General features: G+C 47.1%; 2 protein-coding genes across 7 annotated transcripts; one reads left to right on the forward strand and one right to left on the reverse strand.

Moving 5' to 3' along the window:
- Positions 1 to 849: 849 nt before the first annotated feature.
- Positions 850 to 20,284, reverse strand: LOC100123761 (tachykinins). 4 transcript variants are annotated; one of them, XM_016981411.3, is made up of 7 exons: positions 20,092 to 20,284; positions 4,757 to 4,970; positions 4,346 to 4,684; positions 4,063 to 4,248; positions 3,830 to 3,962; positions 3,530 to 3,690; positions 1,093 to 1,150 (listed from the first exon to the last, which is right to left on the reverse strand). In XM_016981411.3, the coding sequence occupies exons 2-6, from the start codon at positions 4,964 to 4,966 to the stop codon at positions 3,530 to 3,532; spliced, it is 1,029 nt and encodes a 342-aa protein (XP_016836900.1). In that variant the 5' UTR covers positions 4,967 to 4,970; positions 20,092 to 20,284; the 3' UTR covers positions 1,093 to 1,150. The 4 variants fall into 4 exon arrangements, with proteins under 4 accessions (XP_016836901.1, XP_016836900.1, XP_008202991.1 ...); XM_008204769.4 differs by having other exon boundaries at positions 4,346 to 4,693; XM_016981410.2 differs by lacking the exon at positions 20,092 to 20,284 and adding an exon at positions 8,893 to 9,001 and having other exon boundaries at positions 4,346 to 4,693.
- Positions 8,924 to 10,472, forward strand: LOC103315503. Of its 3 annotated transcripts, none has more exons than XM_008204768.4 (5): positions 8,924 to 9,105; positions 9,190 to 9,335; positions 9,424 to 9,666; positions 9,740 to 10,019; positions 10,106 to 10,472. In XM_008204768.4, exons 1-5 carry the CDS (start codon positions 9,008 to 9,010, stop codon positions 10,218 to 10,220), a joined length of 882 nt encoding a protein of 293 aa, XP_008202990.1. In that variant the 5' UTR covers positions 8,924 to 9,007; the 3' UTR covers positions 10,221 to 10,472. The 3 variants fall into 3 exon arrangements, 2 of the variants coding, with proteins under 2 accessions (XP_008202990.1, XP_016836902.1); XR_004344565.1 differs by having other exon boundaries at positions 8,928 to 9,105; positions 9,190 to 9,339; XM_016981413.3 differs by having other exon boundaries at positions 9,008 to 9,105; positions 9,743 to 10,019.
- Positions 20,285 to 20,971: the final 687 nt, after the last annotated feature.

Here is a 20,971-nt window from a genome sequence, read left to right on the forward strand (position 1 = left end):
GTTAAACGACGACGAATTTCGGTATTACACAACTCGTCTGGTGTTATATCTCGTTAATTAATCGTATACAGCAAAGTAAATTTTTATAAATAAAACGGCCGTTATCGTTCCGCGCATTACTGAAAAGCCAGATGCGACGGCTATTTTCGTGCTCATTTATTACTCTTCCTCAATCTCATCGTTACACTCACATTTAGCCGGTCAAAAATTCATGCGCGTATCGCGCAATACAATTCATATGGAAGTATACACACCCGAATATCGGTATAAGCCTATATAACTATATACGTTTATACGTAAAATTACACGCCGAAGTTATCGGCGGTACCGAACGCGAAGGACACGTATACAGCTTTGCAAATCATGCGATGGAACTCAGTGGGTCGTTTAGCGTTAATATAGCCCCATTTGGTCGCGGATGTAATAGAAAGATATACACTGGATATTATGCCCCAAGTGTATACTAAGAAAAAAAAAAAAAAGGAAAAATCCGCGGCTCGATGAATCTCCGCAGATTGATCAGCCCCGTTAGACTCTCGTAATGCATGTACATAAAAGCCGCTCGCGCGTATCTGGATAATAAGTATAAGCGTGTGTGAGAGCTGATCGAGAATGCAAAAACATATAACGGGGCCGCGTTAGGGAAAAAAGAAGGAATAGCCGTGTCGGAACGGCTCGTAAAAGCTCGAGCAGTATATATAAGTACTTGATAACGCACCGTTGTCCTTCCACGCATAGAGTGAGAGAGAAGAATATACCAGCTATATACGCGTATTATAGGATAATATTATATATATATATATATATATATATATATATATATATATATATATATATATATATATATATATATATATATATATATATATATATATATATATCGTGTGTGTCTGACGCTTTTGTGTCGGAGGTGATGCAGTGCAAAGTCGCGAGAGAGATGATACGGACAGAAAGGCTCAACTCAAGTGAACAATAATAATAATAATAACAATAATAATAAGGAGAAGGAGAAGAAAAAAAAAAGTAAAAATTTCTCATCGTTCGCCGTAAAGATCATATCCTCTGCGCGCACACACCTCGCTCTCGCTTTTACTCTTCGTCTTCGCCGCCCGCGGCATTATATCTTACTGCTGCTGCTCTTCCTGTCGTCCTGGAACAGAGAGAAGAGAAAGACGAGGCTCCGGGTTAATAATTTTCCACCAAGGCGAAATTCACTTTGCGAGATAGCTCGTTATTTATGTATATATGTATATATGATATACATATATATATATATATATAGCTAGGTGTAGTATAGTATAGTGTATATATATATGAGAGATGAGAGAGGCGTCAAAGGGACGTTGCGCGCGTGAGCGGATAATTGCCGATTCTTAGGTATTTACTCCCGTTTCCTTATTATGTGTGAAAATAGAATTTGCGAGGAGAGAAATTGCCTACCTTACCGGTAGGTGTTGCGTGTAAGCTTGTTTGGCGGGAAATTGCTCTTTTGAGGTTATGATAAGAGGTATTGCTTTATAGTATAAGCGAAAATCTAGTGCATACGGTAAGTACTTAATTGTCAATTTATGGGGTTTTCGATTTGGTTTAGAAGACAGATGTTTGTTGATATTTTGAGAGCTATAGAATAAGAGACGTGGTAGCGCGCCAATACCAAGTATAATACGGATATATAACTCTGAGTAGATGGAAAGCACGTAGCATTGCAAGATAAATGCCTCATGATGAGAAATAAATACACGTTTCAGCCCAAGAAAAAAGAAAAAAAGCCCCCAAATTCTGCGACTAATCGAATATCAACACACATCAGTGAGCGAGCTACTTATCTCGGGATATTTCAACCGAATCTGCACATTGTCAAAAGACATTTCGACCGAGTGAACCCAGCGCCTCATCAGTGTACCGTAATAAAAGAGATTTTATTAAAACCGGACGAATGTAGTATACTTAGTGCGCTTCGCTGCGCGCAAAGTCAACCGTACAGCGAATAATAAACCGAGTAGAAGCTGCGAGAAAGACTACGAAATCACGGCCGGCGGGTATACATACACATTGTTGTGCATAATATATCTCTTTATCGCACTTAGCTCTCGGGCCAAACGCGGTTAGGGAAATCCGCAAGCACAAAGAGAATAATACAAACACGTGTGCACGTGCGGGACATCGGCACACACACACACACAGACACAAAGCCGCGGTCGAATGTAATATGCTAATAAAGCGAAACAAAGCTGTGGCGGAAAAATTGGCTGAATTGTTTGCGCTTGGCAGGTCACGTGTGTGTGTAACTACGCGATAAAACAAGAACGACGACAAAGGATGAAAATTGCAATAGGTGCTCGCGCGAAAAGGAGTAGGCGAGAGAAACGGCCGCGCACATAAAATATATAAAAATTTAACGACTAACTGGAGCGCGAACTCGAATGAAAAAGGCATGAGGGTACGGGTAGAGATTGGAAAATCCTCTCGAATTTTTCGTGAATTTTTCATTCACGGCATACGCGGCTGATGGGTATATGCGGCCGAGATTTTATTCTATTAATATAAAGGTGCGTACGGTGCTTGCGCAGCAGAGATATCCGCACAGAGAGAAAGGAAAATATTTGAACTACTGAGTCAAAGCGAGAGAGAGCAAGAGAATATTGGCCTAGTAAGAGAGCCGAGGGTCCACAACCCATTGAGAGAATAAGAATAAGACGCGCGCGGCTAATACGGAGAAGAAGAAACAGATAGCACAGTAGAGCTCTATTTGCTGCTGGTGTGTGCCACTGTGCCCCAAGGGAGTCGAGAGACGAGATAATAGAAGCGAGCTAGCGAGAGAGAGAGAGAGAGAGAAGGTCACGCGGTGGCGGCAGCCAGCACAATAGCTGAGAGCGAGGGCAAAGTTTTTAGCGAAAAGTTGGGCGACGTAACGGCGCCAACGACTCGACTGACGCATATAACGCGCGTAGTATTATCTCTGTCGTGCGCTCGATCTTTTCCCGTGTTTACGACGATTCCGAGTGTCGACGGAAAAACCGGGAATGATTGGCTCGAAAATTCGATTGGATGTCGTTATGCGCAAGAGGGTGAGATTTTCAGTTGGAAAAAAAAAATGAAAAGAACCGATATCGTCGAGATTTTACATCCACGTAGAACTGGAGAATTCAGCGAGTAATTTTCAAACGAGCCGCGTATACTTTTCCGCAATAACCCCAGCTCGCTGCAGGGAAAATTCATCCTGAGCCAATCGCGAAACTTTGTCCTTCCGCAATACCGATTGACATCTGGGTCGGTCGAAGAGGAGCCTATATACACACACACACACAGCCGAGGTTTTTCAATAAAGCGCGCGAATTTAATTCCTCCCGGCAATATTCCAAGCAGAGATGAATAGCATATCGAAAGCGCCTTAAACTGCCGGGAAATAGCTGGCGCGGCTTACACTCTAGGAAAGGAGCAAAGGAGAGAGTAAGAGAAGAGCGTATGCACAGAAAGAGAGCAAGAAAGCACTAGATATGAGAGATAGCGGTGAAGAAACGATGATTACCTAATGCCGCAGGAGCTCGTCGTAGGGCATCCTCGGCGCCAAGCTCCACTTCTTCCCTCTCACGCCCACGAACTTGCCGCGCATCTCCCAGCGTGGATTTTTCTTGCCGCGCGTGCCGAAAAACCGGTAGGGCGAGCGCTTTTCGTACCTCTCCCCGACTCCTGCGTACAACACCAAACGTGTACACAGACTCGTGTATACATGGATATATGTGCTGAAACCGGTATACACATCGCTCTCGCGCGGGAAGTGTACATGGTATAATTTGGAGAAAAAAAAAATTCAAATCTCCCGCCTTACCGTAAAAGCTCGCGCTTCGCTTGCCGCGCATCCCGTGAAAGCCCATCATCATCGGCCGCTTCTCGACGTAACCGTCCATGTCGGCTGGCTCGTACGCCAGTTCTGCAACGCCGTTCTTCTTGCCTCGCATTCCCTTGAACAATTTTTTATCCTCATTTTCATGGCCGCGTTTTCGATCTATACGAGAGGCATCGAAATTACCAGCTGCGATAAACATATAGAAGGATACTTACGTGGAAGCCAAGCAGTGCTCGTTTCTCAAGCTCGTCGAGCTCGTCGAGGAAGCTGCTCTTACGCCCCCGCATGCCCTGGAAACCCATGGGGGCGCGCTTGTTCCACACGCTCGGCTCCGGTGACTTCTTGCCCCGCATGCCCTGGAAGCCGCCCATCATCGCTCGTTTCTCAAGCTCCTCCAGCACCTGGACACACAGAGAGAGAGAGAGAGGGGGGGGGGGCGATAAATTTTTCTCTCCATAAAGGCTTGATATCTTTCGATATTTTTCGCGCGATCCATACCTCCTCGATAGCGCTCTTCTTGCCGCGCATCCCTTGGAATCCCATGGGCGCGCGCTTGTAATAGGCGTCCTCCTCCAGGTCGGCGCTGGACTTCTTGCCCCGCATGCCCTGGAAGCCCATCGGGGCTCGTTTCTCGTGCTCGTAGGCCTCGTAGTATTGCTGCAGCTCCTCGGGACTCGAGTAGCCCGCGAGGAACGACGACGTGGGATCGACTGACTTCTTGCCGCGCATTCCCTGGAAGCCGCGCATCGAGGCCCGTTTATCGAGCTCCTCCGTCAGCAGGAGTCGCTCCAGGTATGAGCTCGACGGCTCGCGCAGATGCTTCGTCGAGTCCAGCGCCTGGGAAGCCTCGAGTTATGTACGCGTATCTATCGTCCTCGATTATGCGGTTTTATATCGGGCTAATCGTACCTGGTAGCCGTCGAGTTCCTCGGGTTCCCTTACGTAAGCCAGCTGCGGGGGCAGCTGTTGCGGAGCTTTCGTCTCGAGGATTATTTCCGAGTCGCGGTCCGTTTGTCCTCTGATCGTCGTCGTCATCGAGTGTTGGGCCGAGACGCCGAGCGTCAACAGCGTCAACAGCATCGTCGTCGCTCTCAGTCGCGCTGCGGCCGGTGACGTCATTATCCTGAGAGGAAAAACAATCATATGTAACAATTATATCGCGGCTGATCTCTCTCTCTCTCTCTTTCCTCTTTATTCCCACCCTCTAGCTTGCACTTTATACTCGCTATTTTCCGAGGATTTCCGAGAGATTTACGCTCCCGTTAATTTTCCACGCTGAAACGTAATAGTCGCGCACGCGGTGTATAGCCGATAATGCGAAGAATAAGTGTTATATCGAGGCGTAATCCGATACGCGGTACGTATAGAGCCGCAGACGTAGCTGTATACGAGTAGTGGTTATGCAGCCGACGCGTCATCAATTTGCCTTGGCAAGAGAGTCCGTAAAGTCGTCGCCGTGGTCGTTTTTAACTCGGCGGCGCCGGAACCGCGCTTTTTCTAATGGAAATCGTCGCTGCTGCGCTACGACGATCTACATTTTCTACACCGGCTGTCTGTATATACACGTGCGGGTGAAAAATTCACGTCCTCGCTACTTTTGTGCTTATATTATACTTTCTCGAGACACGACGACACTGCGACGGAATAATGGAATCGAGTATTACAATGGACGACTTTCACGTTAACGTAGCGGCAGATTATCGGCTAAGTCGCGCGTCTGACCGTACACTGATCTCCTCCACTTACAACTGTCTCTCGTCCGGTCTTCGCCTCATGCCTCTCTTTAAAATGTCATCCATGTATCTGTAATGTATAATCTAATCCGTGTATAAGCGTCTGGCGTTCTCGATGTATAAAAATAGCGATGAAAAATCAATTCTCTCCTCGTCGCGTCTCCGCTGTACACACCCCATATATACCGTGTATACTACGTCTTTCTCGAACCCGGCAGCGATTTTTAATTAATCCCCGTTCACGTTTAGGAGAATCGTGGCCGATGGAAATATTGGAAATGGGCACGATAAGCCCCCGGATATAGAGCGAAATGAAAGAATCGCCGATGGCGTTCCCATAAACGCCGATAAATCAGTCGATACGTATGCGCGGACGACATAATCGCGGGAAAGATCTCTGAATGAAGGGTAATTGAAGGTTACAGCCTGACGTCCCGAGTGAATAAACGGCCGATGATGATGAACGCGCGCGGCTCTCGCTGTAAAATCAGCCGCCCATTGATCGAAGGGAAAGCAAAACGCGCGAGCGGGATTTAATTAATAACCGCGGACTATCCTATCCTCGCAATCTCCCTCTGTTTCTGGGGGGAAAAAAAAAAGAAAAAAAAAACCTTTCGGATAGGACTAGGCTCGTGGCGTTTGGCTTTTTATTTAATTTTAATTTAAAAGTTAGATGAAAGAAAGTTACCGCGCGCGCGTATAATATTAATGAAGTAATCATACGTGGAAGTTCCAAGTCGGGTGCGGTATAAGCGACGGCTCGTAAAAAATTTTCAAATCCGCCGCCCGCCGTAGTCGACCGTAAAAAAAGTCGACCGCGCGGACTCGAGAAGAAAAACAGCAGCGAGTCTCTCGCTCTTGATTGTCTCGGAAACTTTCGCCGGGTAAACAATCAACGATGTCTCTCAATTGTCCCAACTTAAAGAAAAAAAAAAGCCTGACGTCTCGAACGACGTATTAATTCGAATAAGCTCGTGCGCACACGAATAGAGAGAGAGAGAGAGAGAGAGATCCTGTATAGTTGAAAAATAGACACACGCCTTGTCTGGGTCTGTGTGTATTATAAAAAGCAAAGGAGCTGCTGGGGCAAGAATCGAGCAGTGTACAGCCTTGAGCGACGTGTAGTGTAGCATGCTCGGATGAGCAGAGCTTCCGAGCGTGCGCTTACGCCAGCAGTCTCTGAGCTATATACTTTCTCACTCTACAGCGACTATATATTCCGTAAAAGAGCCGCGAGTGTGTGTGTGTGTGCGAGAAATTCGGTTAATCTCAGCTGGTCGATGATTTGGACGCTGCTCTGACGTCGGACCACTATCGTCTTTTTTTCTCGCCATTGTCCGTAAGGATACTCCAGCAGCGCAATTGTGTATAGGATACAGGAATAATTTAAAAGCCCAGACACAGAGCGCGCGCGCGCGCGCTATACAATGGGCGTGTATAAATACGCGCGCGTATGTAGGACAAAGTCGCGGGATTTAAAAAAAAAAAAAAAAAAAAAAAAAAATTAAACAGCCGTAGGCGTCCTGCTGCGTCGTTTCTCGTTTTTACACGCGAGCGTTATACTCGCAGCGAGATGATGTGTATCGTCATCGTCATTATCAACGCTTACCTTGTAACGTTGCTCTCTGTAAACGTTAATGAAGGCAGTAACACTTTTGATACGCGTCGCAGCTGTGCGCGCCTCGTCCACTCCCGCGGCATTTTATATTTGCGTCAGGCAAACACACGTCGGCGTTGTTTTCAAACTCGGAAGCGGCAGAGATAAATCGGTTGGTTGAAAATTTCAGCCACGTATGCGCGGCTGGGTTATCTCTCTATTTCTCACGTTTTTTTCACATCTTTCATCCCACGGGTTATCGGTGCGTGCAAGTGTGCGCTGCTCGTCTCTCTTGAGATAAGAGTATAGAGACAGTCAAAGGTAGAGCTGGCTAATTGCTCCCTTATACTCTCTGATGATCGCTAATTTCTCGGAAAGACGTATAATTAGCCGCTGCCGAAAAGTCGACGCAGGAGAGAGAACATTATCGAGCGGTTGTATATATATTACGTCAGGAAGACGAGATGAGCTGCCGTATGATCGTCCGAGTCATTATGTAAAGACTGCGATAGGCTATATAGCCTTTACGCGGGTATATTCCGGAATTCAATTTCGCCCGTTTGTATCGCTGAGATATTGCGAAATACTTACTCTCTGATCCTCGACGTTATTACCGAGAGTATATATAGGAGCTGAGCAAGAGCGAATCAAGCTTCTCCTTTTTTTCTAGCTGCCGCGTGTCGACGAAAAAAAAAAAAATAATAATAATAATAATAAAATCGTGAGACGCGTGCGCGCACACGGAGCCGCTCATTGTTGCACATAGTGTGCATTATCGTGAACGACACGTGGGTGTCTGTGTGGCGAACGCAGATAAGTTTCAAGGTCGTCGCGCGGTCCATTGTATGCGCGCGCTGTTGTTCGTCATTTTTCATTATTGGAGCCTTTAGAGCGTCGAGGCTTGTTTACCCTTATCCCTCGGAGAGTCGCAGTCGGTCCGGACGCGCGCAAAGTCGTCGCGGAAGTAAGCAAACACGTCGCGGTCGAGGTGTGCTGTGTACACCGAGAGCCCCGAGGGGAGGCAAACGACTCGGCTTGTACGCGAAAAGATCGATCGCGCAATCAATCTCAACAAAAGCGCGGCGGGTATACGCTTTAAAACGCCGCGATCAGTCAGTTCGGAGAAAAGCCGCCAGAAAGGATAGTATGAGTATGGAGACGAAAAAGTTACGATACGCCGGGATTTTCTATATTCTCTGTCTTTTTACACACACACACACACACACACAAAAAGAAAAATCAGTCCCGACGAAAGTGGAGGGTAGCGAAGACCAGAAGCAGTCCGATCTCGAGATAGCTCGTCTCGAGGAGCGAGTAAAGCCACGTCCTCCATCTGCGCCAGTAACGTCGGCCGTCCTGGTTATCCTTGTCGCGGAACAGCCGCTTCGACTTCACTACTTCCTCCTCTTCCACGGCTACTGTCAATGCGGCCAACCACCGCTGCCACATATTCCTTTATATCAAAGCCGAAAAGGAGCGAATTTTTACAGACTGAATGGGCAGAGCGTCGCTTTTTAAAGCCGTTGCACACTTTCCCGGGTAAGTATTTTAGCGAGAGAGCGAGACATAGAAAGAGAGAGAGAGAGAGAGAGAGAGATTTAGGGGAAGCACTGAAAGCGGGATTTGGAGGTTCGTGTGCGCGAGAAACAAGAGGGAAGCGAAAAGTGTAGAGCCGTGCGCGCTACTTCAAGCGGTCGCTCCTTTATATTGCTTACTTTACAGTTTTCTCTCCTACTCTTCTTTCGAGGTTAGGTTATCTCTGGTTTGCGAAAAAGAGCGACTATTACGCGTAGCCGCGCTGAAAAATGAAGACGGCTGCTCGCTCGTAGTATGACGAGGAGAGATGATCACTTCTGCTGGCACTCGAGCAACAGCTACTACTGCGAGGAGCAGAGAAAGTTGCGGGAGACTTATTGGAAAATCGTCAGGTTGGTATGCCTGCGACGTTCGACAATGCGGCCGAACAAAAGCTTCTAATTCAGCCTGACTATGTATAACGCGCGGCGTTGCAGGAATTACGATAGAAACCCGGAGAGTTTGTCGTCGTCCCACGATGGCCAACTTAGCAACGACGCCTCGTCGACGGATCGACGTCGACGAGGCATTGTCGAGCAGAACAGAGACTCGCCGGTCTCGCCTTGTCTCAAAACGCTTGGAAGTATGTATGTACGACGCTGAAACGCGCTTCGTCACGATTTTCCCCATATTTTATAAGCTATACATTAATTATCAACTGTTTCGCGCAGAGAAGAGCGGAGTTAAAAAGCGGGTCAACTTCTACAAAGAGAAAGCCGAAACGACGAGCCAGTCGTCGTCGAGCTACTACCGACTACCGCGGAATACTAATCACAGCTCGCCTCGTCATAGCAGTACTGCCAACAGCGAGTACGACTCGTATAACTCCATCAGCACCGACCTCTACGACCTGCACTGCAGCGGTCCGGGTCATCCACGCGCACACGGCTCTCCCTCCCGAAAATCCAGCAAAAGTACGTTATCTACGTGCAAACAGCCTTCTCTCTCCGCCGCTAATTAAGCGAGGACATAACCTTAAAAAAACAGCAGACGACAGCGGTAACGAGGAGCGTCGTCTGCTCGAGCGATTAAGCGGGCTGTCGTTGCACTCGCCGAGTAGGAGCAGCCTCACTTGTTGCTCGTCGCGGAAAAAGCCTGAGCCGAGTCAGCCGAGGCTCTACAGGCCGAAGGACTGCCTGAAACGAGCGGCCGTTAGGCGTATGCTCGTCTACCCGCCAGAGGGCCAGACCGGCCCGCCGCTCACTCTCCGAAGGAGCTGTTCCAACATCGATTGCCGCGTCACCGGTGACCCCGACAACGGTTACAGGTATATATATATAATGTATGTTACGCAACGCGTTACGCAACGTTGCGTATTTTCTGACAACAAAAGCCTTCGACGCTGTTCTCCAGGTACAAGGTCTACTACCTGCAGAAATTCGAGAGCGACAGCTGGTTCCCAGCAGACGACAAGACCGGCAGTCCGTTCCATCGCCTCGAGGAGGACTGCTCGACGGATTACGGTTGAAGTTTTACCCTCTCGCGGGGGCGAATAATCGTAAACGCCGCCGTCTCGATCCGCTTTAGGAGCGCGGGAATTAAACTGCTCGACTGCTCGGATTGATTGCGTTAATAACTCGGCCTTGAGTCCCTCTCGCTCTGTATCGTCCCGCGAGTAAGTGCCTATGGTGGATTAAATTAGAGGCGAGGATCTCGTAAGCCCCGTTTAAAATTTGCGGAACCGATGCGACGCGAATAAAGGAAAACACTATATACTAAACACAGCTGTTTGTTCGTCGTCGCTCCGGAGTGTGCAGAGGATAAGGGACTTCGGCGCGAGGGAACTGATTAAATCGGCGACGAATTGCATTGCAAATTCGGAATCTACCCTAGCGTCGACGAATGGTTAATCAAACGACCCTGCATACACCCTCGGCTCCGATTAGTTCGTCGCGGTGTTGCGTTACACACTGCAGCTTTAAAATCGCAGTCGTTTGATTAAAATACTTGCGGAATATATATATCCATCTCCGCTTCCGAATAAACTATTCGCGAATTCCCAACCACATATAACGCCGACGCATTTACGCTCGTTGCGACGTTATTATATAATAACGATCATTATACGTATTACGTGTGCATGTGTGTGTGTGTGTGTGTAATGTAACGGCAGGTGTGCAAAGTCGGAGACACGGCTCTCGTTTTTCGTCCTTGCATCGATTTTCCTCCCGCCGACTCGCTGAGGGAAAATCGCGCGCGTGTGTCACGCAATGTGGCCGCGGAGAAAATCCGATCGGAAGGAAAGTTTCCTCTCGGCTGCGCTTTATGCGAGAGAGAGAGAGAGAGAGCGCCTTACGACGCGCTTTCATTGCCGCTCGCCTCTTAGCGCCGAGTGGATTTTAATAATTAACCGGCCGACCATATATACATGCGCAGAGGGAAAATCCTTTATTTTTCGGGCTTTTTCGTTAACGGGCCGTAATCGACGATAATGATTTTCGCATTTATCAATCGCGTAATAATGTATTATGCCTTCTTCGATAAAATCAGCCTCGATAAATTAAAGCCTGTACAGCAGTGTTAGTCGTGTTTTATTATCGATGGCTCGACGTTAACGGGGGCGAACGATTCGACAACGGTCGCGAGTAATCAACGGCCATTTTTCTACCCGACCGGATGAATTTTTCAGCGTCTCTCTCGGATGTATTCCTTCATTTTCTCCGTTACCCCCCACCCCCCCTTCACCCTCTGTTTCGTAGCTGCATAATAAATCACAGTTTAAACTGCCGCGAATCGATTTTATTCTTACTCTTTATCCTACTCTAAAAAAAGAGAGGAATCGTCATTCTAATCGTTCTCTGATTGGTCGTCGATTGGCCAATATAAGATTACGAGATAGACGATATAAATTGATCTTGCTAGTTTCATTAAAAAATAGCCCGCAAACCGCCGCGTACGTGATTTACGCAAATTCGTATAATATACAACCGGCAGCAAGTGGGATGGAGAGTTATTCGCATATTATATACGAAAGAAGGTTAATCAATAAAGCGTTACAATGCAAATTTCCCGCGCGCACACACGGCCTACATGAAGTCGCAAGTCGAGCTTTTTTTTTTTTTTAAAAAGAGCGATAATTTCCCACCGCAAAGAGTGCGTATATATTAAAAACCACATCGTCTCGGGCGACGGATGTGAGCTTTGAGAGAAAGAAGCCACTATATCTGCGTGTGCGGGTATATAAAAGAGCAAAAAACATCGCGTGGGTGGTGTGAGCGGATCTCGAAGGCGTTTGTTCTCAATGCGCCGCGATCAATTAACGATGCTCTACGAGCTTTTAGATGACGGGGAATAATAGACGCGCTCCGATTTTTCGCAGGCGCATTTGAATTTCGAAGATCTTGTCTGGACTTGATCGAACGTCTGGGAGATCTCCTGAGTAACGATCTAATGGAGCTTGTGTATACGCACGTCGCGGAGAAAGATATAATCTTGCGCCAGAGGCACTATATACACTGCAGGAAAGAATAACGCGCGCGCGTGACTCTATACGTGTGTCTCTGATGACCCACATTTTGAATTCTCCCTGCGCAGTAGTTTGTACGTTATAATAATTGCAGTAAAACACTTTGGAAATTTCGACGTATAAAGCTCGAGCTTTCGTATGATGGCTGCGCTCATACGTTCGCTGCATAATTAAGCTCCGTGAATTATGGAGGAAAAAGCTTGAGGGACGGAGCTTTTGAGCGACATGAAATCACCTGGGTAATTCAGTCGGCCGGGAGAACGTCTTCTGACACATTTCTACAGGGGGGGGGGGGGGGACAACCACTGGCGCGAGTCGTCTGGGCCGCTTTTAATCATGCAGTAGTAGTCTCCTCTCCTCTGCGCGGACACATCCCTTTTTCGGCCGTCTTTCTCTACCTCGTATACATACAAGACGCAGTCGACGACGTCATGAGGTAGGTTGAAGAAAAAGAGAGAGAGAGAGAGAGAGAGAGAAGGACCGGAAACGTAGCATGAAAGTTTGAAAAGCGCGGGCGAGTTATTAGTTGAATTAATTTATCACGAGAGCAGAGGAGAAAGGTAAGCAGAGAGAGAGAGAGAGAGAGAGAGAGAATGAATAATTCCTCGTTAAATCAGTTCGTTGCATCTTTCATCGAGTCCTCGCTCGCAATCGAAACCATCAGCAGCAGTTCATAATTACGCTTGAGATAAGACGTACGAAGGCGGTTAATTTTCGCGGTTTTACGGGGGCCGAGTGCATCAATCGCTTAGCAGGCCGATGCTGCAGTATAGCGATTAAAATAAAAAATTCCATCTCGCGAGCCGCGCGGAATTAGACGGGATAATCGGCCTCGATAAAAGCGAACGAGCGCGAGTTAAAGTAAAGCTACGGATGTGGAAAGACAAGGGGAAAGAGAGAACGTGATGAAGGATCAGGTTCGCCGCGGGGAAATGAAAAAACATCCGTGGGGAGATTTTCACAATTTCGCCAAGTGGCCCGTGGCGTAATTTGGTTTATACTGATTGCTCTGTCTCTCCACGCTCTCGCATCTTTTGAATTCGCGATGTGGAGAGAGAGAGAGAGAGAGAGAGAGAGAGAGAGAGAGAGAGAGAGAGAGCTACTACCTACGTTTCTTTCTCTCTTTTTTTTCCTCACCGCGTACGCGCACGCGATTAAGCGTTATCTCGAGAGAGGAAAGCGCGGGAAAAACAGTATTTGAATATTGCAAGCTCGCGTGTAGGCGGCTCTGGGGCTTGAATAGTTTATTCGATTTAATTAAGACTTTTTTTCTCGTGTACGTATAATTCGCTCGGCGATGATTAATACAACGCAAACGAGAGCTTCCAGAGAATCTATGTTAGTGGGCCGGCGAGTCTCGTAACTCGGCTGCAGGTGAAACTTCTTCTATGGCACTGGTATATAGAGAGCGAGTCTTTCGGAGCAGCTTCTTGGCGTACGGAGCCCTTCGTAAATCGCGCTAATTGATCATCAGACTGTGCTGTGATTTAAGGCACGAGCCACTGGCCAGAGATAAGCTTCCCGGGACGATTTTCCGAAAAATAAAGCTCGCCCGCTTCACGAGCCATCGAGCAAATAACAGAATTAATCACTGCAACGGCCTGTCTCCTCGTCCCTTACACGATCCGCGGGAGAATCGATTGCTCGTGTAAATCTCCTCACGCTTTAGCTCCGATGCCCTTTGTGCTTGCGGCGGCTCCTTCATTATTTCTCCCGTCGCGACACATAAAAGCTCGCCCTCGTACCTCCTCCGCATTGTGCCACATCTCTATATCTGGGATTCGTCAGATTTTGGGAAAAAGTCGAGCGAATAATAGCCGGCAATTACACGCGTGCGTGGATATGGATGTGCAAGCTCGAAAAATAAAGTTGCGCGGGAAATTCAGTTTTTACAGAGCCAACCATATCCTCGCTCCGAAAGTCGCACGTAGCGCGAAAGCTGGTCTGCTCTAAAGCGCGATTAATTAACGGTTAATTTTCCGCCAATCTGTCCTCGCGTGGCTGTGTAGTTGGTCGAAAGTCCGGCTCTTTTTGCGACAAGTTTCTGATTGCGCGAAGCACTGCACACACCTACACCTCATTATTATTTCTGTATATATATATATATATATATATACATGGAGTTATGGAGGTCGAATCGAGTTGTGCAGCGCGTTGATTGCGGCGTTTTTGGGCGTATTTGTAGCTATGCGCGCGCGTGACATTTTTTGTTCAGCCCCTCTATTAATAGAACTCTCGAAGCTTTCGCGTTATTGTTTATTTATCGCGAGCGAACTTTCGTCGCATCGAGATTATGCGTGTAGGTAGCTATATTTAGCGAGTCGACTCGCAGTGCCGTGTTTTTAATTAACGGTGTATACAGCTCGAGCAGCGCGTAAAGTTCGACGAAAAGCGCGCGAAAGTTGGTCTCCGGTAATTTAATTACATTTTTAGCCGCTTCTCTCTCTCTCTCTCTCTCTCTATATATATACGTTACGGGTAAATTGTAGAAACAACACGAGAAAATCCCAGCGAAATGAATTCGTCGTCGTCGTCGTCCCTCTCGAGTATAGCGTATATACATATATATTTATATAGGGTCGCAATAAATAAGCTCACTCGAATGATAAAGCGACAGCGGGTGAAAGCCTCAGTCTCGCGATAAAAGAGGAGTAGGGGAATAATCGGATACGTCGCGCTCGCGCTGTCTTTTTTACGGCAAATTGACGAATCTCTCTCTCTCGCTCTCCCGATGCGGCTTATCGCCGCTTGAGAATTTATTCGACTATAGATAGCGGGAAATATATAAAACTACGCGGTATACGTGGGCGTTGAATCTTTGATTCTCGAATGTATCGCTCATGCAAAGTTCGAGAAATTTTCCTTTCATTGGTTGCAAGCTCCGATGGCGCGAGATTCGAAATTTCAATGGACCTCCTCTATTATACGCACAAGTAAAGACTTGCAAAAAACAAAGCTCGAGAGTCAATAGGAAGCCGGTTGAGCTACAGTTCTCCTCGTAAACCTCTTAATTTTTGCAGCTCCGCATCAATATAATAATAAAACTCTTTTACGGTATATACGCTCTTGGCTACTGCGTACCTGTACACTGCAGGTCTATATCCATCGCCGCGTCTCTTCCATTCAATTATACTCTCTCAGAGAGGAGAGCAGAAGCTCCTTAATCAACAATTAGAAAGCGACTTCCCACGCGCTCCTAATTCTCGCGCAATCTCGCGGCGGGAAATTGGCCGAATTAAAACGCTCGGCTCGCTCCGCTATCCTATAAGCGTTATTTCATAATAATATAACGAGAGAAGACCCATCTCCTGTATATATATATATATACAAGTAATCTCTAAAGATGCAAATTCTTTTTTCCCTCCTCCCGTGTGTAACAGAGAAACTTCGCCGCAACTCTTTCTCCCCGCGCGCGGAAAAGGAAAGATGCAGCAGTGTAGAAAGTTTATAACGAATTCGAGAGAGAGAGAGAGAGAGAGAGAGGGCTGATGTTCCGAGAGACTTGGCCTCGTTTACTCCGACTCTTTGCCTCCGGGAGGTTCGGCGCAGAAAGAGAGAGAGCGCGGATAATTCAGTCGGACAGTTCGAACAAGGATAGGGTAATCCGAGCGACGCTTTGTTATGCCGTCCCTACCGTCTTGTATACGCACATGCGTTTATTAGATAAGCGCTGATATAAGGGCTTTAAACCCTGTATGCTTTTTCTTCCCGCCTACGCTTCTCCAGGGGGGGGGGGGAGAAAAACTAGCTATAAGCGCAGCGTAATATATAGCTCCGACACGATACACGTCCGCCTAAGCTGCATTAAGCTTCTGCCATCCAATTATCGAGGGATTAGTCAGCTCCTCGCGAGAATAGTCCACTTGGGCGTATAATGCTATGCACCAGAGTCACACACACACACAGCTCTGATGACTTTTTCCCTCTATAGGTATAAAAGCCGCGCGCGCGAAACAATGACGCTCCAATTAAAACTTCTCCCTATCCGCAGCCGTTTGCGCTCGCTGACCGGTAATATCGGGAATTTTTGCAAAAATAAAGGTAAGAGCAGCAGAGCCGAGCACTAGGCGCCGCATTGAAATCACCGTTGCCGCCGCCGACGCCGCCGGCGACGACGCCTCGACGACACGTCCTCTGTATATAATACACAATCGGTGTATAAACATTGAATAATTGTGTATTAAAATCAACGCGGAAAAAAGTCATCGATCCGCGCTCGAGCCACCGCGTATGTGTATCGCGTGACTATATTCCACCTGCAGCGTCTGAACGAACGCTTAGTCCCATCACTATATACACACACACACAGACGCAGGCGCGATTTCTATCTCGCAAACGCGCCGCTGTGTGTTATAGATTTTGCGGAAGATAGTCGGCGTATGGAAAGGTTTTTTTTTCCGCCGACTTTTTCATACTCTATAATATAACGCGTACATCATACGAAAATCGCGAAATAGATCGTCGTATCGCGTAGCCGTGTGTGTGTGTGTGTAGACGTTTGATCGTCCGGCGATGCCTCGCGCGCGAGCGTTCTTATCTTATTATAAAGCGTCGGAGCCGCAAGAGGTAGCACGAGCGGCTTATTAGCGGCTGAATTATCTTATCTGCGGCTGTATTGATCGGATATGGCGCTATGAAGTTCTCTACTTGGTCGCACGCGTATACCGAGTGTAAATACGCGGTGGTGCTTTTGGAAATGAATTCGTTCGATTTTTCGAAAAACGAGCTGCGTATAATATACAAATAGGCGGCGAGTATTCCGAAGCGATTGTTTATCCGCTGTGCCGGCGCGAGCATGAATATGCAGTGACATCCCGCGAGCTTTCGCCAATTCAAATGCGATAGGTCATACGTACAACTGAAGCAGAGGCTAAAAAAATCATCTCCAAGCTAGCATATCAAGCGAGACCTGCAGCCGCACGTGCGCGTATGATCCGATGCCGATTAAATCCTCCTCTCGCCTATAAAAACATAAAAAGCCACAAAAACAACGCCGATGCGTGCAAAATTAAACTCCGAGATTAAAAATGCCCAACTACACGAGATCGGGCATTTAATTAGCGACGCTTTTTCTCGCGCGTATACGCATATACAGAATGATGAACGTTTGCCTGCACGAATAAGATACGCTCGCGTGTGGGTCGCAAGCTCTCGAGCGCAAAAGTTTATTTTACACTCTGCGCATACGCACGCGGAATACGAATAAGTGCAGAAAAAGGGACTAATATCCAAACTGCGCGTACGAGGGCATAAATTTCAGACGGCGTCGCTGTTACTGCTGCGGTGGTTCTCGTATTTTCGTAAAGGCTCAGAGCAAAAGCTCCGCTACTCGGTTTTTGCATCGGGTGCGCCGCGCGACGTTTACGAATGTTTATGGCGCCGAAAAAGAAAGATATCTTTTGGAAATTCTCTCTACTCATATCTCTCTGCTCGGCTCGGAGAGCTCGAGAGAAATTTTAATGGACCGCAAGAGTGGAGCGGAGTACCTTATAGCTGCGGAAATCGATTTGTCCCTATGTTGTACAAAGAAGCCCCGACGCGCGTAATATCGCTCCTTACAAAAGCGAAGACGATGAGAGCCGCGCGCTAATGCGCTTATATACCTTAATCGGAAAGATAATCCGAGATTTGCCTGCGAATAAGGCCATATCCCTCGACTTTTCGAATAGAGAAATTCGCGTGTATTTTTAGAGAGACTGGCAGAATAGAAAAGCGTTTTTCGCGCGCGCGCGCGGGAATACAAGAATTTGATTCGAATACTGGCTGCGTATCTGTCGCTGCTCCGCGCACTGCGGCATTGTTCTCTCCAGTTTCTCTGTGTGCTCAACCCTTTTAAAACTTTTCGGGGCTCGTATACACGCCGGAGATGGATAAAAATTCTCGCGCTCTATACCGCCGCTACTGCGAAGTTGGAAAATTGAAACCGAGATGGAATACATAAACGCGCGCGTGTGTCTCTCGGCGGTATCAATCGGTCGAATTAGAGTACAGAAAGAGAAAGAGAGAGAGAGAGACGGCCCGGGGCTGAAATGCAAAGCGCTGAAAATATCGTAAATCGCGAAAAGCGAATATATCCGCGAGAATTGGCCCAGTGTCAACAGCGCGAGAGGCGAGCTTTAATTCGCGTATTGCCGGGATATGCGTGTGTCTCGATGCGTAGTTTTGCCCTCGGTTATATTTCGCGAGGATGCAGTTTTATAAACCGTGTAATACGTAGAATCGTATACTCGATTAACTCGATGGGCGCGAATAAAGCGAAGGTGGTGTTGTTCCTCGCGGTATATATATATATATATATAATCGTTTATACGCGAACAAAGGCCGTATAAAACAATCGTTCGCGATAATTTCGCGCGGTGGTTTTTGGCCGACACTTGCACGACGAACGCCGTGATTGACGCGAAATTGAAACGCTATTATATTATAATAAAGTTGAATATAACGTATGGATTAATCGTCGGTCAAAAAGCGCCGTAAATTCGGCGCTTGTATTGAACGTTTATTAGATGACGCAGTTACGATATCACGGAGAGAAGATTATAATTTCGAAAACCACACGAAAAAGCGTTACCTTCTTTTTTTTTTCTCCTCAAACAACTGCACACGCGCTATTTTTATGCATAAAACGATCCGCTTTTCGAGTTACACGATAGAGGAAACTTTTCGCACTCGACGCAATAGGCACTACGTCCTCCGCATATTTGATAAAAAAAAAAGCGAGTGTAAAGTATCGAACTCGGCGAAACGCAAGCATTATCCTCGATAGGCATTCGATACCCCAAGCAGCGGCGGCATATCTCTCTCGAAGCATCGGCTGTAAACAGACTTATAGACGAAAGGAATAACGCTATTTTTTTTTTTCTCTTTAACGTCCCTCCGTTCATACCCTAATTCCGAGATGATGTATCGAAACGCAAGCGCGGATCCGTCGCATATCTCGCGCTTTTTTTTTTTTTTTTTTTTTTTTGCCCGATCGAAAAAGCGCGTATAAATCCTCCCAACAGTCGCGCAGGTAGTACAACGTGTGCGTAAGTAACGAGCTGCAGTTTCTTGCCGCGGCTAACGAGGATAAATCGCGTTACAAGTCGTTAGAGAGAATCTCAAGACTCTCTCTCTCTCTCTCTCTCTCTCTCTCTCTCTCTCCCGCGAGTATCTACAGGAGCTTGGTATATGGGATAGGGGAGAGATTCGAAAAGTTCTAATCTCGAGTCATATAATTGGGAGCGCTGGCTAATTACCGCTGCGAGACAATAAATACGAGAAGCTGTACTTAATTAGAACTTCCCCTTTCTATATAGCAATCCTTTTCCCGCTAATTCTAAAATTCCAGCTAAAGCTTCGATTCGATTCCCATGCTAATTCCCCGAAGAAAAAAAGCTCATAGACTATACGAGCTTTTCCCTTTCTAATTCAAAGTACATTGCAGTGCGGCACACAGTCGAGGGTTGTATCTCGTATACGCGTGATTTTATGAATGCATACGCGCGAAACTCGCGCTTTACCATGCAAATGGCCCTCGCGGATCTTAGGAAACGCTGAAATTACGTTATACGCGCGTCCTGTTATTCATTTCTCGATGCTAATGCCTTTCCCGCGACGGCGGGAGGAAAACTCGTTACGGAAGTTTCGCCGAAGATTATCATTTTTTTTCCCCTATTTCCCGCGCGCAAAGCTCGTTGTAAAAACTTTATACACACAAACACAGCCTATACTCGTGTTATGTGTCCGAGGGAGGCGATTGAAAGCTCTCGCGACAATAAACCGAATAACCCCCCCCACCCCCACCCCGCGCGTCTGACCAAAGCGGCTGGTTACTACTGGCCGTGAAATTTTTTATTATTTCTTCGGAGATATTACAGAGGATGAAACGAACCTGTTATCCTTAGAAAAGAGAGCTTGAGCTTGCGACGTATCCTGGCACTGCAGAAAAAATCCTCTTCCGTCTCTCTCTCACTCTCTCTCTCTCTCTCTCTCTCTCTCTCTCTCTCTCTCTCTCTCTCTCTCTCTTGCGTGCAGCAGCAGCAGCAGCAGCAGCAGCAGCAGCAGCCGGCGTGACAGACGAAGGCGGACTGAAGCTCCGCGTGCTCCGCTGGCCGTCCATATACATGCACGGGAACCGGTTGCTCGCTCGCCGCCTGACGCAAGCACGCGCAGATAGAGTCGACCGCCCCGCCGCTATGCGGTACAGCGAGCGACGCTTTAGAGGGTACTCTCTCCCTCTCTATTGCATGTATCTATCCCTATACTGTTACTTGTGTGTGTGTGTGTGTGTTTGTGTCTTTTGCTTCTCGCCCCCGTGGAGCTTGAGCTTTTTTTTTTTTAATTGCTGCACTGCTGGGATGGGTTTTGGGATTCTTGAGCTTTCACGTCGAATTTGAATGCGGAGCTTGATTGCGATTGAAGATGCGCTTGCGAATTATTAATCGAGCGTGGGTATTGTTCGTTGGGTCGCAGTGAGACATTTTGTAAAATTTATTACAACGTGTAGGACACATCGCTGGAAATAAAAATGCCAGCGTATGCGAAATGAAAATTCACTGTGTCCAAAGCAGGTAACTTTCGCGAGGAAATGAGAGACGACATTCTTCCTCCGGCGAGAAACGTCGCCTCTATGACGAAAAGAGCGAATCTTTCGCCGTTTTTATTTTAACAGAGAAACCGAGCACAAAAATTTCGAGTCAACGTCTACAAGATCGCGCTCAATTTTTCACGTAAATTTGCGCTGCGTATATATATAGGCACGTGCAGTACAT

This window comes from Nasonia vitripennis, chromosome 1, assembly GCF_009193385.2.
Source record: "Nasonia vitripennis strain AsymCx chromosome 1, Nvit_psr_1.1, whole genome shotgun sequence".
Lineage (NCBI taxonomy): Eukaryota > Metazoa > Arthropoda > Insecta > Hymenoptera > Pteromalidae > Nasonia > Nasonia vitripennis.

What these genes read in the sequence shown, in the direction of transcription:
- LOC100123761 (XM_008204769.4), bottom strand. Translation starts at nt 4,966, where the DNA reads ATGACGTCACCGGCCGCAGCGCGACTGAGAGCGACGACGATGCTGTTG. An exon ending in AGGAACTCGACGGCTACCAG is followed by an intron (nt 4,694 to 4,756) that starts GTACGATTAGCC and finishes ACATAACTCGAG; the next exon opens with GCTTCCCAGGCGCTGGACTC. An exon ending in GAGCACTGCTTGGCTTCCAC is followed by an intron (nt 3,963 to 4,062) that starts GTAAGTATCCTT and finishes AAATTGTTCAAG; the next exon opens with GGAATGCGAGGCAAGAAGAA.
- LOC103315503 (XM_008204768.4), top strand. Translation starts at nt 9,008, where the DNA reads ATGACGAGGAGAGATGATCACTTCTGCTGGCACTCGAGCAACAGCTAC. An exon ending in ACTTATTGGAAAATCGTCAG is followed by an intron (nt 9,106 to 9,189) that starts GTTGGTATGCCT and finishes GCGGCGTTGCAG; the next exon opens with GAATTACGATAGAAACCCGG. An exon ending in GACCCCGACAACGGTTACAG is followed by an intron (nt 10,020 to 10,105) that starts GTATATATATAT and finishes GCTGTTCTCCAG; the next exon opens with GTACAAGGTCTACTACCTGC.